This window comes from Sceloporus occidentalis, unplaced genomic scaffold, assembly GCF_023333645.1.
Source record: "Sceloporus occidentalis isolate IW3139 unplaced genomic scaffold, rSceOcc1.0.p SCAF_12, whole genome shotgun sequence".
Taxonomy (NCBI): Eukaryota; Metazoa; Chordata; class Lepidosauria; order Squamata; family Phrynosomatidae; genus Sceloporus; species Sceloporus occidentalis.
In genome coordinates this window covers 18614962-18632298 of record NW_028316992.1, presented here as the reverse complement: position 1 = coordinate 18632298, position 17337 = coordinate 18614962, and the positions used below count along the sequence as shown (strand labels likewise).

The 17337-nt window shown below is 38.9% G+C and overlaps 1 protein-coding gene across 1 annotated transcript in view; it reads right to left on the bottom strand.

The window, feature by feature from the left end:
• Nucleotides 1–17337, bottom strand: part of SPAG16 (sperm associated antigen 16) — a 506576-nt gene that overhangs the window by 267269 nt on the left and 221970 nt on the right. The window contains exon 11 of the mRNA XM_089477933.1: nt 254–397. Within this exon, the coding sequence (XP_089334059.1) occupies nt 254–397 (144 nt within the window). The remainder of the gene's footprint in view (nt 1–253; nt 398–17337) is intronic.

Here is a 17337-nt window from a genome sequence, read left to right as displayed (position 1 = left end):
CACTTGGTTAGATGGGCAAACATGTGGACAAAAGTTTGTAATGTAGAAAATACTGAAAGTAATCAATCTTAAGTCAACATTGTGAAAGCCAAAGGAACATTTATCTACATATTTGAAAATTCAATACAGAAAAAGGGGGGGGGGGGTCTACTCAGAATAGAAAATCATCAAAGCAGGCCAGCTAGGAAAGACAAAGCAAACAAGCACTTTCCCAGAATGGAGTATGTTGGTTCACAATGCTGTTTACACTAACCTTGGATGGAAGCAGCACCCAGAGAGCCAGTCAGTATGTCCTTCACCTTTCATTATGATATTCCCATTTGGGAAGGCCCACATTTTCCACAATCGGTCATCACTTCCAGTAACAACAATGTCTTTCCTTGGATGTAAAGCCAAGCTGTGGGGAGCAAAAGGAGGGAGCAGGAGTTAAGAAAAGGATTGTTTAAAATCAAGAAATTGAATCAAAAGAGCCAATGTTGTGCAAAGATTTGTTTAGGCATTTGCTTTATAAATTAAACTACATCTACATGGCGGCAGCCAGTACCCTTCACCGTAAATTACAATAACCATTGCAGAGTGACATTTTTAGAGCCAGTGTGGTATAGAGTCTGTTGGCTTAGGACTCTGGGAGACCAAGGTTTGGATCCCCACTTAGCCACTGAAACCCACTGGTTGGCCTTAGATAAGTCACACTCTCTCAGCCTCAGAGGAAGGCAATGGCAAACCACTTCTAAACAATGCTTGCCCTCCAATCCCTGTGAGAGGTTCACCTTAAGATCGCTGTAAAACAGAAATTACTTGAAGGTGCACTCAACAACAACAAAAGGCACATTTGCAAAACACCTCAATTAAATCGATACTTTGCAAATACAGCAGAATGTGTGTGTGTGTGTGTGTGTATTGTGTTGGTTAAAGGAAATCCAAAAATCAACCATTATGCAAAACTTTCCACAAATGTCTATATTTCAAAATGCTAAACCTACCATAATAGTTCCCAGCATCAGAATAATGTCAAAATCTTAGTTAAGGCCCTTGCAATGAATTTTATATATTTCCCAGAGATGTATTGCTTCTCCCAAACCCTCATAAATTTCTTTATGACACCTGTAAAGAATGTAAGACACAGAGAGCAAACTGTGCCAATTTCCATAAACCAAGCTTGTGCCAAGGTAAGAGGTACAGAACCACAGAAATAGAAGATACCTCCCAAAAATCATTAAGCTCAATCTAGGGACCTTATCACACTAGCAAAATCCTGCTGTGAAATAGGATTTGAATTAGAAAAAATCCGCAAATGCTGGAAGTTTATCAGACGAAGTCCTGCAAACGTGAAATAATGTAAAGTTAAAGCAAAGGCAAAAGGGACAAAAATGTCAGCTTTTTACTTTTGGAACTTTCGAGACTAATATTATTTTCCTACTGCATCTCTCTTGTCATTCTTTCAAATGTTTGGGGTATTTAAATAAAACCTGCCACTTTTTTTCTGAAAGTACTTTGTAATAATTTTTAGCAAGTCTGGCTGATAAAAATAAAATGCACAGTACATCAAAAGAAATAAGCGCTTGCCACTGGAATGTAATGCAGAATGTACAATTTCAAGGATACCACCCCTCTAGTCTATTTTAATTACAGTGATTCTACAAAATGCTAATGCAACTCGAGAAATCAGAAGTAAATACCATTTAATTAGCAACCAGGTTGGTGAGACAAGTATGGTTGGGCTGCCTTTTGAAAGAAGAAATCACATTTATTCCCCCAAAGAGTGCCACATGTGTAACATTAATTAGGTGCCCCTGCCTTCCTTTTGGCAACTCAGTCTTGCAAAAAAGCTTTGCCTCATCTTTGTTCATGGGTTTTAATTATATCCAACACAAAAGACCTTGTAGATTCAAATGAATACAAGTTAAGAGGCCATGTCATGTATGATATCAGCCTTTCCACCTCCACCTCTTCCTTTAGCAGATGGACTGGATCTGAACAATGACAGAGACCAGTATATAAATTTTATTTTATATCGGATGCCTTTGTTCTTACTACAAAGTTAATAATCATTCAACTTACCTTAGGCCATAATGATAAACACAGACATGTGCAAAAGGAAAGTTAAATAGATGTGCAATATGTGGTAGCAAATAATTTATATTGTAAGTAAAGCAGTAAAATTAGTTGGCCCTCTGTATCAGCAGGGGTTCACTTCCACCACCACTACCACTGCAGATACTAAAACACGTAGGATCTCAAGTCCCATTGGTGTCAATGGCCCACATGCACACACTGTCATTGATGATAATGGGGTGGGGCTATCCGCAGATGCTCCAAAGCAGATGGCTAGTCTGCCAATACAGAGGGCCTTCGAAGGTAGGGCCCTGACGGTAGGTACACTTCTCAGATCCTCCTCTATGTCCACATCCTCAGCCCAAGCAGACTTGGCTGCTGAACCTCTGGAGGGGCCACAGACTCTGCTCCAGCAGAGCTAGAGCCAGCCTCAGGCTCCCCAACTACAAGTTCAGGTCCCAGGGGCTCTGGCTCATCCTCTGAGTCCTCCGAGTCGTCCTCCAGGCTGGGCATGACAGCAGTGAAAACCAGGTGATGAAATTTCTGTTTCTCTTAGCAGCACTATCGTCACCATCACCGACATCATTGGCCCTGTTCCCCCCCTAGAAGATACTTTTCTTGTCTCAAATCTACCCATAACTTTAGCAAATCTGTACTGTATTTGAAATTTTTAATTTATCTTGTTGTTTAATTTCTTTGGCTCTTCGGCTAATGTTTTTATGATTGGGGGAAGGTTGGGATATGGGATTGTTTATAATTGTGAATTTTTATTCTTATGATATTTTGTTGTTATATTTGTCTTGTAAGTCACCTTGATTCCCTCAGGAAAAGGTAGAATATAAATAGATGATATTATTATTATTATTATTATTATTATTATTATTATTATTCCCTTTGAATCTAGGCCACCTCCTAGAACCTCCTGTGTGAAGTTCCTGTTTCTCCTGGCAGAGTACGGAGATTCTCTGACAAACACACATTGTATTTTCACATGTGGACACAGGTATAAAAGTTATGACAGGTAAAATGTGCCAACGATAGCCATATTCAGACTGTTTTCTTTGTTGGAGATTAAAACCTCAGAGCATTAACCCCACTAAATTTGTCCCCTCTAGTTTAGGATTCCTCTAATGCAGATGAGTTTGGTATCTTCAAATCTAACTAGCTAGCCTCTGAATCAGCCTACCCACTAATTTGTTGATAGATGCAGTAAAATATGACAAAATTCAGAATACATATTGTGGTAATACCCTGGATAATGAAAAAGCTTAATAAAAGCTTTATCTGCTACAACAATTAAATTTCCCATTGATTTCTAGTCTACTTGGAACTAACAATTCGATTTAGGCCTTAATCCTTCTCTGTCCACAAAGCTGAAGGGAGGCTCTTCCCGCAACCCTTTCGATGGTGGAGGCACTCAAAGATGCAAGTTTTGGTATTATATTTGTTCCAGCCTTACACACAGTTGCCACCGTAGTTGTTTCACAATTTGTAAATTTCATAAATCATGGGTGGGTGACCCCTCTTAGAAACATTAAGCCCCAGCTCAAAGAAGTCTGCCAAGATCAATTTTGTTTGAACCCAATGACAGCTAAGTGATTATTACCAAAATTAATCAGGCTGTGTCTGCTGATGCCTGAAATAGTTTCTAAAATGTCAGTATATTCAGTTGGAATGTTGTCATGTGAAGTAAAGGGGAGAGAAGGGACAAATAAATATTGTGAATTGTATAGATTATTTGATTTAGCCAGCCATTTCAATTGTCTACATTTACTTTCATTATATACATTTTCATTGGAGAGTGAAATGATAAAACTGTATTCTGCAATAAAAGGAAAGGAACTGACCAACTTGGAATGTGTAGATTTTTTCTGTAACATCATCGGTCCTTAGATTTTGGGATTAACATTATTGTAAGCAATTTCTAGGTTTCTGTTGCATGGCAGCTTTTTCACAGATGGTTAGAATCATTGCTGCGTTCTTTGCATATGTAGAAAGAATGTGACATGAAACTTGCCACTTGGCAGGTTCTGTGAAATTATTAAAGGCTTACACAAGTAGATATTTCTAAAGTGATTTAAAAATACAATGTTAATCTGCCAGTTCACATTTCTAAATTAATATGAAAGATGAACGCATTACCCTTTGCAAGGTTAGCTTCATGTCATTCATTTCTTCATTTTTATAGGGGGGGGGGGGAGATATATAATTTCCAGTGTAATAATCTTAGAGATTGGAGGTGGACAAAGTTCAGCCTTCTAGCTATTGTTGAACTGTGGCTCCCAATATTTCTCACCAATGGCTATGCTGATAATGGCTGCTGGGAGTTATAGTGTAGACGTGTCTGAGAGAGAGTGAGAGAGTTATTAGGCACGTCCATTGCCAACTCTACCCAGGATGAAGGTATGCTAGTAGAAGCATTACCTCTCCTCTGCTCTGTGTTAAGCCTGCTTTGACTTTCACTAGAGGCACCATTTATGAATTTTATTGCAGTTTTACATATCTGTGTGTCTAATTTTGGTGGCAACATTACTGTAGAAGTGCTACTGAGTTCAACAGGACTCACCTCTAGCATATATAGGATTGAGATCGAAATAACCTTTTTGTTTTCTTACAGTTGGAGGCTTGACATTTCACAGATATGAAAACTATTGTTTATTTAGTGTATGATATTATTAAAAAAAATTCTTTTTAAGGTCAAAGAATTATAACTTTTTGACATTTACAGTTGTAATGCATTTTATATTTCTAACCATGAGGTCACAGTCTTTTTAGCTGCCTCATAAATCACCTAAGAATTTGACACGTCCATATTGCACACATTGGGCAGGACTCTTGTATATATAGCACATACATATTTCTCCTACATGCTGCTTTTTGGGGTGGGGTGGGGTGGGGGAACAGTGGCACAACCCTTAGATGGTATACTTGTAATTTGATGAACACATCTTTTGATAATGTTGGCTTCTTCATCACATTTTTATTTTGCTTATCTAAAATACCCTAACAACCTTATATTCCACTCATTTCTAGTGTTGCAATCAGCTTTCAAGGAAATAAAAACAAACAAAATAAACAAAATTGCAAATGTAAATCACATTAAAATTATAATAAACAAATTATTATGCTGATGTTGAATGGCAGTACATTAAGAAACCTGAAGAGAGGCAATTCCTTTAGACCACAGAGCAGGTAGATTTAACTTATATCTCCTAGCCAGTTATCCAAATGTTCAGGTCTAGGGACAGGCCTGTAGCAAGCCAGATGGAGGGACAAATACTACTCTATGTTAGAAGGGATTATAGAGCCTGGGACTGGTTTTTAGTGTTACATGAAATAAAAAGTAGACTTCATGTTCTTATATGTACTGGGGCAATCCCTCTGTGATGGAGAATGTGCAGACAGAGATTACCTATATAATAAACAAAGGACATGCTGACTTATTTGAAGGCCTGCTTGCGTTCATGAATCTGAGCAAAAAGGAGGGCATGAAGGCACCCAACAAACAGTAATTTACATGACAAGAGTATTGCAATTTACAGTGTTACATTTGTATTCAAGTATGTTTTATTGGCTGTATTATTGGCTGTAATATTATTGGCTACCAGCTCCCTGGGTAGACATTTCAAATTACTAATCAAATATCTAGAAAGCCAGCATAGTGTAGTGGTCTGAGCGCTGGACTGAGATGAAATAATTTATTTGTGAGTTTTGGGTTGTTGTTTTTGTTTCTTTGTTTTTTAAAAAAAACTGTTGCGAGTTGCTTTGAAAAGTAGAATAGAAATAAAATAGATGATGTCTCTATCATATGTTACTTTCCCAAGTTATAAAAGGAGGGCTAGTGTGGTGCAGAGGTTTGAATGGCAGACTAGGACTCTAGAATACCAGGATCTGAATTCCTGCTCAGCCACGGAAACCCTCAGGAGAGACTTTGGACAAATCACACTCAGCCTCAGATGATGGCAATGGCAATGGCAAACTTCATCTGAACAAATCTTGCCAAGGAAATTATTTATTTAATTTATATCCCGCTTTTCTCCCTTATGAGACACAAAGAAGCATACAATGTTAAAACTTAATAGCTAAGACAATCTGCAACACAAACATTTAAAAAGCCCTAAACAACAATTCACTTAAAAACCTTAGTTCAAAACAGTCAAACACACATTAAAATCTATTACACATTAGGAAATAGTACACTCATTGCTGTATTCCAATGGAAGGTCTTTGTCTTCTGGGAAGAAAAATGGGAGGGGAGGCCAACCAAGCCTCCCTCAACCATCAAGAAGTCTCTCTCCCAAATTCTCACCAGACATACCTGTGATAGTTAAAGATTTTAAAACTTGGGCAGGCTCATTTGGGAAGATACAGGATTTCAGATAGTCCAGATTTAAGCTATATGGGGCTTTATAGGTCACAATGGGGAATTTGAATTGTCTGGAAATAGACCAGTAACCAGAGGAGCTGCTTCAGCAAGGTAGCTGTATGACCACCCCAGTCATCAGTATAGCCACAGTTTTTTGGACCAGCTGAAATTTCCAAACAGTTTTCAAAGGCAGAGCACCTAGAACACATTACAGGAATCAAAACATGTTATCATGGCCAGACCTGACATCTTAAGAACAGACATAGCTGGCACCCTCATTTTAATAGCGTCAACACTTTCCTGGTCACTGCCAACACCTAGGCCTCCAGACTAAGAGTGGAGTCCAGGAGTATGACCAAACTATGAACCTGAGATTTCAAGGGGAGTGTAATTCCATCCAGCATAAGCTGAATCTCTGTTCTATGACCTGCCTTTCAAATGATCAAAAGCCCCTCTGTTTTGTCTGGATTAAGTTTCCCATTTGTTTGTTGTCATTCCATCTATTACTGAAAACAGACATTGCTTCAAAAATGAAACAGCTTCCTTGCAGTTAGATGAAGGGGAGATATAGTGTTGGCCATTATGAGCATATTAGTGACACAAAACCTCAAATCTCTGGACAACCTCTCCCGGTGGTTTCATGTGGATTTTTAACATCATGGGAAACTGAACTGAACTGAACAGAACACCGAGGTGTTGATCAGGACTCTCTAAGCCAGTGGTTCCCAACCTGTGGGTCGGGACCTGTGATGTCCTGCCAGGACTGTTTGAATTTCCCCCTGCATTTTCCTTTGTGTTGGTTCAGGCCATAGATTATTTTAGTGTAGAAAACTGAACTGTAAAGTATCTTTGTTTAGAGCTGGGGAGGAGAAGACCTTTTATTTTTGTCCTTTCAATTAAATTTTCCCCTTTTTTAATTTTACATCCAGTTTCAGATCTTTTTGGGTATCACGGTTTGTTCTCACCAGGGTACTGGCGTTGCACACCCAAACCTGCCACCACCTTTAGTTGGGTGTGTCTTCATAGGACCCCTTTGGGAGTCGAACGACCCTATTACAGGGGTCGCCTAAGACCATAGGAAAACACATATTTGCATGTAGCGATGAAAATAATTGTATGGTTGGGGGTCACCACAACATGAGGAACTGTAGTAAAGGGTCATGGCATTGGGAAGGTTGAGAACCACTGCTCTAAGCAAAACCGTCTTAATACAGCCCTCCAGGAAGTAATGAAGTCACTGTAAACAGTGTCTCCCTCATAGAAAAGCAGCCCAGAGGAATACCATGATCAATGGTATTGGAAGTCACTGAGAGGTCTAGCAGAACCAATGTGGGCACACTTCCCTTCTCTGGTTCCCACTGCAGGTCATCTACCAAGGCAATCAAACTATCTCCATCCTATAAACAGGCTTGGAGCCAGACTGAAACAGATCTAGATAATCTATTTCATTAAAAAAAAAAAAAACTGGATCTGATTTACTGTTGTTAACTGCAGTTAAGCTGACTTCAACTTATGGTGACCCCATGAATGAGAAAACTCCAAGTCATTAACAGACCTCATCATTCACTACCCTTCTCAGGTCTTGCAAACTCAGAGCCGAGGTTTTATTGATTGAGCACATCCATCTGTAATGGAGTCTTCCTCTGTTCCTACTGCCTTCCAACTTGTCAACCACTGTTAGGACATAGTACAGTTGACCCTCTTTTTTCATGGGGGATCCGTTCCAGAACCCCCCCCCCCCCCCGCGAAAACAGAGACTCACCCTATTGACAATAATGGAAGTTGCCCCTCCGAGCATATTCAAGAACACGGATCCCAAGTCTGTGAGAAATGAGGAGCGACTGTACCTTGTTAGCACATTGACAAGCTTGAGCTTGTCCAGGGGAGGGTGACTAACATGGAAACCGTGCCCTATGTTTAGCTTGGAGAAGAGAAGGTTAAGACATGATATAATAGCTCAAGTATAAACCTGCCATTGCACTTTCTTCCTTGACTTTCTTCAGTAATCTGATAGGTCACATGTCCCAGGACCTTGCCCAGAAAAAAAGGGGACACTATAAGATAGAGTCACCATAAGTCAGAGGTGACTTGAAACCATGTACAGTAATAACAAAATAAAATCAGTTATTTAAGTGATATAAAGTTTCCAAAAAGGGCTATGTGCCACATGCTGTGTCACTAGAGTAAATGATAAAATATGGATATGCCATTAAATGGACACAGAATTCAAGACTGTTATCATTTAGAGATTCAACAATAACAACTTGTAATTATGGTGAACTGGAACAAGAAAAGATTGCCCAGAGAAAATGTACCAATAATTAGGTAAAATATATATAAAGGCTCAATTTTTTTTTGTCACGGTTATGCATAAAACTGAACTAATCTAAGATATGCCTTATTAGTCTTCTTACCAAGAAGGCTTTTTATTTTATTTTATTTTTGTCTTAAGTTCTGCATTGCACTTTTCTACAATTACCATGCTAATGATATTATATGACAAATGGGCTGCATTTGCTTTTATTTAAAAATAAAAGAACTATTTTTAAAAACATAAACAAAAACTCTTGCTAGTAAAGTGCAATACAGAAACTAGAGAAGAAATGCTGAGATAAAGTGTTAGTGTTTAGTTTTAAATAGCAAAGCTACTCAGATAAAAAATTATATCAAGAAACTACACAGAAATGTTAGTGAAGCTTCAGTTCACAAATGAGCTACAGGGATGCTCAGGCTCAATAGTGTGTAAGGAATACACTTTAAAAAACCAAAAAACCTTTTCCGTTTGCAGCCTTATCATTATGCTTTTGACTTCCATCTAAGCATGGTAGATTACAAATAATGAACACAAAATGTGTAGGCAGTCTCCCATCAAAACCAAGCAACTGGAAACAAAGTATAAAACTATTTCTATACAGAAACATCAGTATTGAACTCTAGTGTGAGAAGTCATTGTATTAAATTCCGTGTCTAAAAGCAGAAACCAATGTCTAAATATAAATACATTTGCTGCAGCTCAGTCACTTGAATATACAATTAGTAGTCCTATGCTAGGTTATATTCAGCAGCCTTATCATAGCATCATAGCTTTTTTCAGATTATGATTCCGAGAATCTTCCCCGTCAACATGGCTAATAGTCGTGGTCCAAATAAAAAATAACCTTTCTAAGCTCTGAACTAACCAGAAGAAGAAGAAAAGTGATGCATGTAGCCTAACACTACAGGAACAAGACCTGTTCATCCACATAGTTTCAGAATGTCTTATGTACAATCTTGGAAAGTCATATCATCAGAGAGGTCACAATGACCTTACCTAAGGGACTGATGGTACCTTCAGAATGGGGGGGGGGGGGGGAGTCTCAAGGATTTCCAGCTCTCTTTATTTTTCTTTTACCTTCATAGTGCGAGCTTCACATCTGTGATAATGAGGAGTTCTCTCGTTATCAGAACTGTCTTCCTGGTTAACAAAAGGTTAAAAGGTGGGAAGAAGCTCAGTTACATTTTAATGAGGCTCAGTATAACAGAATGAAAATACTGTATAGCAATTGCTCAATGAGATGAACAGCTGGGCAGAAGCGCAAACCTTTGATATGGGTCTGAGCAAAGGTTATAAAAAGTTAGGGAAGGACCACCAGGAGAAGGTTTTTAAATAACGGAATATCTGGAGCAGTGGATGCATGAGAGAAGGCTGGTGGAGCCAGACCATGGAATCCCGTCTCTCTGCTAATCCCATGAACATCAAGGACTACAAATCCCATCTGTACTGTGAGTAGCATTAGGGAATGTTAGCTGTGTTAGGATCTTTTGATTCTTTGTTTGATTTAGCTGGAATGGCCAACTTTGTATCTTGCAATTTCTAAATGTGCCTGGGGGAAATGTGTCCCTCACATAAGACATATCGTTTTGCTTTGGTTTGGTTTCATCCCCTCACCATGGTTGGAGGTGGAGAGGAGAGGAGAGGAGAGGAGGAATGTCTCTGCAGCATCAGAAACATAAAGTAACCCCAAAGTAACTTCCTACTGAGTTACTAGGAAAAAGGGGGGGGGGGGGTCAATTCAGTAGGTGCTGACAGCATAGATTGTATAAGATGGTCCCAAGGCAGGAAAAGGGAGGAGGGCTCAGAGACCCATCACAGCATCCATACTCTTGAAATATCTTGAGTCTCTCTTATTACCTCTCTCTTTTGTCCTCTCCCCTTCCCCTCGCAAAGATGATGATGATAATAATAACAATTTATGTATACCCCGCCCAATCACAAGAAATCCGGGCGCGTTACAGCAATAAAAATACAGAGAATACAATACAGTAAAATAAAATAAGATAAAAGAGAGTGACGTAAGTCACAGAATTCACAGCTAGACCTGATGGAATTGGGCCTGTCTTTTTTCACTCCCTCCCAGATCTGATGATGACAGTTGGCACAGATGGAGGGCTCTTCTTCTTAAGGCAAGAATTTAATTTTAATTAATGTTAATTTTGTTCTTTTCATTCAATTTAAGAGAAGAATTGGTGGACAGAGTGACGTGAGTAACAGTAAACAAGGAATGGAATCAGTCTTGTGCAACATTTCAGAAACTGCTTTTCACCAATCCCCATTGAACTTAATTATTACTATCCAAGTGTTGCAGTCAAAGTGCTAAAGTAATTCAGCAATATTACCCTAGTGAAGCATTAGGATCATTTTGTTCTAGTGCTAGCATTTCTCTTTCCCAGGCTTACTCTCTGTTGAGTCTGTGTCCTGGAAACAACAGCTGCGTCCATGCTGCTTCCAAAGAAGTACAAAATGCAGGCCAGTGTAGAGACATTTCATTTTGGAAAATACTGGGCAACTTTAAACTGAGCTGGGGAGCGGAAATGAAAAGTCCTCGGTAATGTTGGGATCTCCCAGAAAACACTTTAGAATGAACAAAACATTATCGAGATCTACAAAATAAAAATCAGAAAATACAAGTACAAAATCTGGGACTTTGAAACTTTTTTTTAAAAAAAATCTATCTGGAGGGAGTCTCAGCTATGGTTAATTCCTTAGTTCAAGTGTTACCATAACTGTGCACTTGTTAGGTGGCTTCATTGTTGTTAACTCAGAACCCAGTTAACTGTAATATGCAGGTAATAATACTGAGAATAATATGTAGAATCAATCAACAACCCCATGTGCTAGGTTATTTATATATGTCTATTAAAACAACACTACTGCAATGAAATGAAGATTTTAATTATTTTCAAAAAATCTAATTAATACTTTTATTAAAACTAATTTGTAATAAGAAATAAAATATCAAACAACAAGGTCAAAATAGGCTAAAAAGAACTTGAATAGTCATAAAAAGCAATTAATACAAATTCATCTTCTCAAAATCTCACTGAAGGAAAAACCAAGACTATGCATTCTGTCTGACTTCTCATTCCCAAATTGCACTTTACTGCACTTTAGCATTGACCAGATTAAATGGATGAATCTGAATGGCAGGTAACCTGAAATACTATTGACTGCCTTTCCTGCTGTTTGACCAATGTCATTTAAACTTCCAGCCTCACCATCACTGTCAGAACACAATAAGAGCTTTTGCCTGTTTGCTACCTAAACCAAGGAAATGGCTCAGGCAGTCACACTTTATAGATTCTTAATGCTGCTCTCATTTCACAAAATGATTTCCCAAAAGCTTTCTAAAATTATTTAGGAGCCATCTAAACTGTTAGATTGGTGATCGCAAGTTCACAGGTAGAAGCAAGCTCATTTTAACATGGGCATACTATGACTGTTCATATCCATCTGCAGATTCAGATGTTTGCTAACGGGAAGTCTGTTATGACCAAATCTCTCTCCATTTTCAGGGGCAGAGAGGAAAACGCACCAGGAGGCTTCTAACTTGCTCCATCCCATAAGCTTCTAGAGATGGGAAGTAGCAGATCCCTTCTACTCCTGAGAAATATCAGTACACTGATCTGGTTGGGCTACATTTGCCCTCCCTGTGCACATATCTATTAGCTAAGGGAGTCCATTCAACCATGTATATAACCTCACCATCATGTAGTTAATCTCATTTTCATTAGATGTGCTGGCCACTCTCTTTACATTCAGGTCAAAGGCAGTGCAGATAAAAGAAATAATATTTCTTGCAGCCGTCTCACTGTAAAAATTCCACTTGTTTGAGGTTTCAGGTTAAAATGATAAAACATCTTAACATGCAGGGAACTAGGATTTGTGTTAATGTCAGGTGTCATGAAAATATTTTACTGAAGTTGCAGTCTTCTTTGTTCTCTGACTCTGTCTATTATAAAGTGTCAACCCCAAAACAACTGATCACACAACTATGGCGGTATCCAGACCGGCACAAAGCGCCGGCCTGGATACATGGTAGGGTTGCCTCAGGGACAGATGGCTTCTGTTTATCAGACAGATGGCTTCTGTTTAAAGACCTCCAAGGGCAGCGACTCCACCACTATCCGAGGGAGTGTGTTCTACTGCCGAACAGCCTTTACTGTCAGGAAGTTCCTCCTAATGTTGAGGTGGAATCTCTTTTCCTGTAGCTTGCATCCATTGTTCCAGGTCCTGTTCTCTGCAGCAGCAGAAAACAAGCTTGCTCCCTCCTCAATATGACATCCTTTCAAATATTTACACAGGGCTATCATATCACCTCTTAACCTTCTCTTCTCCATGACTTCCAGCTCTACTCAGCTTCCCAGCTATGTATAACAGTATTCTCAGATGTCCTCCTCTTCAGATCTTAATTGCAGTACAAGCTGAATCTGGGGAGAGTCTGGGCCAGACAATTCAGCTTACAACTCTCATGGGGGCTGAGGTGGTTTTTTCCTCCTCTTCCTTTTTCTCTTCCTCCTACCATAATATGTTTAGCCAAATAGAAGAGGAGCCTCACTGGTCTTCAGGTATAATGTGTCTTTTCCCTTTCTCACTGGCAAAATCAGTCTAGTTCTCCATCTGATGAACAGTCTTCAAAGGGAATGGGTACCATGACACAAAAAGTGGGAGAGCCCTAACTCTCTCTCATACAATGGAATTTAATATATTATATAATATTTTGCACTAAACAAGTAAAGAAAAACAACAGACTCCACAGAACCGGAAATGTCTATAACTGTAATGTAGCTTTTACTCTGCTTTGTTCCACACCTCCTCCATGCCAACTGTATCTTTGTTTTTTTGGGGGGCAGCCTTTGCAAGGAGCTCCACAAAACAGACTTAAGTTAGACTTTTCTCCAGAACTATATTTTCTGGCAGAGTTGTAACACTCACCAAGGAAATGGAGAATTGGCAGTTAGAGATGACAGGTCACAAATGTCAGTCACAGGTCTCAGATTTCACTCATTGGCTAAACATACTCGATGATGCAGAGGGTCAGCCTTCTTTTTCAGAAAACAATTGCACTGCATATTTTTGCACATAGGCTAAAGACTGAAAAAAATGTGAAAGCTTCACATCTGGACCAGAGGATAATACAAACAGGCACCAAGTGGCATGCCCAGAAACCAAGTTGAACACAGTCATCTGGGTGGAATAAATACTCTAACTGGGGGACCCTCTGGGGAAAGGAAGGAAGGGAATTTTTCTCAGTTGTCCATTCTCTGAACTCCCTGAAAATCTACTTAGAGAGCCCTTATGTATAGTTTGGGATGTAGTTCTGGGTCTGTAGGAAGGAACAGTCCTCTTCTGCATATTTCAAACAGACATACTTTGTTCTGTGAGTAAAATTCTGTTCATGGAATTAATATCCATAATGATGCCAGTGTTGTTAGCTCTTATCACAGAGCTCCCATCACATTCCCCAACTACTAGAAGCAAATCAGAATTTTAATTGTAGGAGATGTATTGTTGAGTATGATCACAAGAAATACTCATTTGTGAGTATCTTGTTACAGGACATACTGCCACACTCTGCCTAACCACTGGGACAGGATAATTCATCCAGGGTTTGATGGAGGATCAGAAAATATCTTTCTAAATGTTGCGTTCAATAAACTCTACATTTTGTCAGCCTAACTAAATTTGTCTCTAGAGATATGAGGATTTATCTTCCTTTAACAACCAGCAGGATATCAACAGAGGACCTTATCTCCCATTGCTCACATACATAGTTGTTAACTATCAAATGAAATGCTTTTAAAAAGTGAAAAACATTAAAGAGGTACATTCAACACGAGTCACAAAAGCTCTCTTCAGACAGCTGATCAAGGGGGAACAATAGTTTATCCTGGAGATGAAATGAGAATGGAACAGCAGTCCCCTTCCCTAGTTTGGCATCCACTCATTCAAATCACAAAAGTATAATCTAACAACATCTGGAGGGCTGAATGTTTCCTACCACAATACATCATGAGAACTACTTTGTATACATGACTTCCAACTGCATTGGCATATGATATGTCACATCTGCTCTCACAGACATACAAAGCCTGTTTGCCATGATCTGATTCAGTTACACTGACAAGCAGAGAAAATCTCAGTAAAACTGGGGCTGCATCTACACTGCAGAATTAATGCAGTTTGATACCACATTAACTGTCATGGCTCCATGTTATGGAATTCTGGGATTTGTAGTTTTGTGAGATATTTAGCCGACTTTGTCCGAAAGCTCTGGTGCTACAGCAAACTACAAATCCCAAGATTCCATAGGATGGAGCTATGGCAGTTAAAGTGGTGTCAAACTGCATTAATTCTGCAATGTGGCAGCTGCCTGGATTACTGTTTGCAGCCTATGTACCTCCTGCCTTACCCAGAAACCACGAATCATATTTGTTTTACAATAGCACTTGTCATACTGTGACTGAGGAGAAAAGATTTGCAAATAATTCTAAAGATAACATTCACATTGTGTTGTAGCCATTACAGTGTAAAACTAGGACCAGGAAGATTCAAATTTTGCTCTGTTATAAGACGCTGACCTTGTTACCACTTCTGAGGGTAACCTACCTTATGGAGGGAGTTAAAAGGGTTGGGAGGACTTTGTAGAAAAAGCATAATTAAATAATAGCAGTAATGGTATCAGCAGGAATAATAATATCGAAATTTGCTCATACATAATTCTGTGAATGCCTGTCCAGATATACTCCTTAATAGTTACAGTTCAATAACTTCCAGTTGCATATTCAGTTTCACTCACCCTGCAGGACACCCCATTTTATCTCCCAGGAGGAAAAAGTGGACTCCGCTGATTTCAAAACTCATTTGAGTACTCTCACAGTATAAAAAGGAAAAATAAAATAAAAGGAAAACATCTTGGGTTCCTACTTCTTTAGATTGATCCCAAGAGATAACAAAGACACCACTAATCCATTTTTTGCTACTCAAGCATCTGACATTGTCAGTTTTAGATTACAGAGAGCTTTTATCTCTCATTTCTGCTTGAAGAGGCTCAGCACTATGAAACCTCTTTCTCAGGATACAAAAATACTGCCATTTCAAGCTGTCATTGTGCTCATGAAACTGCAGAAGGTTTTTGTTTTGTTTTGTTTTAACCAGGATGCTCTTTTTAAACCATCTTTTGTCTGTATATGCAACATTGGTATTGTAGATTGTCCAGAATATTTACAAGGCCGAGGAGCCTAGCAATGTTTTTCAAGAATAAGACTGCATTGCACTTCAGAAAGGTGCATATATATTAAATATTACAATAATTATAAAACAAAATAGTGCTGAAATAAAACTCATCAACATGTGAAACTGCATTTCTTCTTCAAATCATAAACTGTCACATGTGAATTCTTCTTCAGTCAGTTAACCATGCTTTCGTTTTGTTTCTAAGCCAACGGAGAGCCATGATCATAAGGAAACTTGGTTAGCATTAATCATGTTTTGTGTCAAAATAACATGACACTGACTTGATTGGCAGGGAGCAAAACATAATTTGAGTTAATAGCCCAGGATGCACAGGTCCAACCATATCAGGCACAAAGGCAATGAGAGAGATGTAGTAGAGGTGCTAACTGGGAAAATGTAAAGATCTTCTCAAAAGCCTCAAGCTTTGCATGCAGAACTGGGTGATCAGTATAGAGCCCCCTGCCCCCTTGATCAGGCCATTTGCTCATACCCTCTCTGTACCCACCTGCTAATCCTAGCCATGGTCTCTGGGTTTAAGAAGTGTATACTGCGTAGTTTTCCAGGCTATGTGGCCATGTTCTGGAAGAATTTATTCCTGACGTTTCACCTGCATCTGTGGCTGGCATCTTCAGAGGGTGGCGGCATGGGAATATGTGGGGGTATATATACTTGGTTGGGATGAACTGATTTACCACAACCAAGGGTTACACAAGTATCATCATCATCATCATCATCATCATCATCATCATCATCATCATCATCATACCCCACATACTTCCATGCCACCATCCTCTGCAGATGCCAGTCACAAGTGCAAGCGAAATGTCTGGAATAAATTCTTCCCGAACACAGCCACATAGCCTGAAAAACCCACAGAAAACAATGGACACCGGCTGTGAAAACCTTTGACTTCACATTGCATACTGCGTATTAGACTGGACAGGAGATGACAGTAACATCAGCAATATCTGAGTTCTTTCTTAATATCATTTATAAAGCTTATATGATTCAAATTTGATTTTTAATATAATTTGCAAAGCTTGTATGATTCAAACTTGTTCTTAAATCCCATTGTTTCTTTCTTATTGGCCCAATTAAAGACAAACTCTTTGTAAACTGATTATGCTAGTACTCTGACTATTAAACTACAATTATAAGCACAGGGCAAATTACTTCTTTCTTGCCATTATCACTGAAGCACCTTCACTATAAACACTGACAAACACAACGTCATCAGTTGATTATGATGGTGTTCAATGGGGTGTATTTTCAAGTAAGCCTGAGTTACTCCTGGGAGAGCTAAACTACCATAAGTGAGAGCTAACCTTTATTTTCTTGATACATGAAGATTTTTTAAATAAGT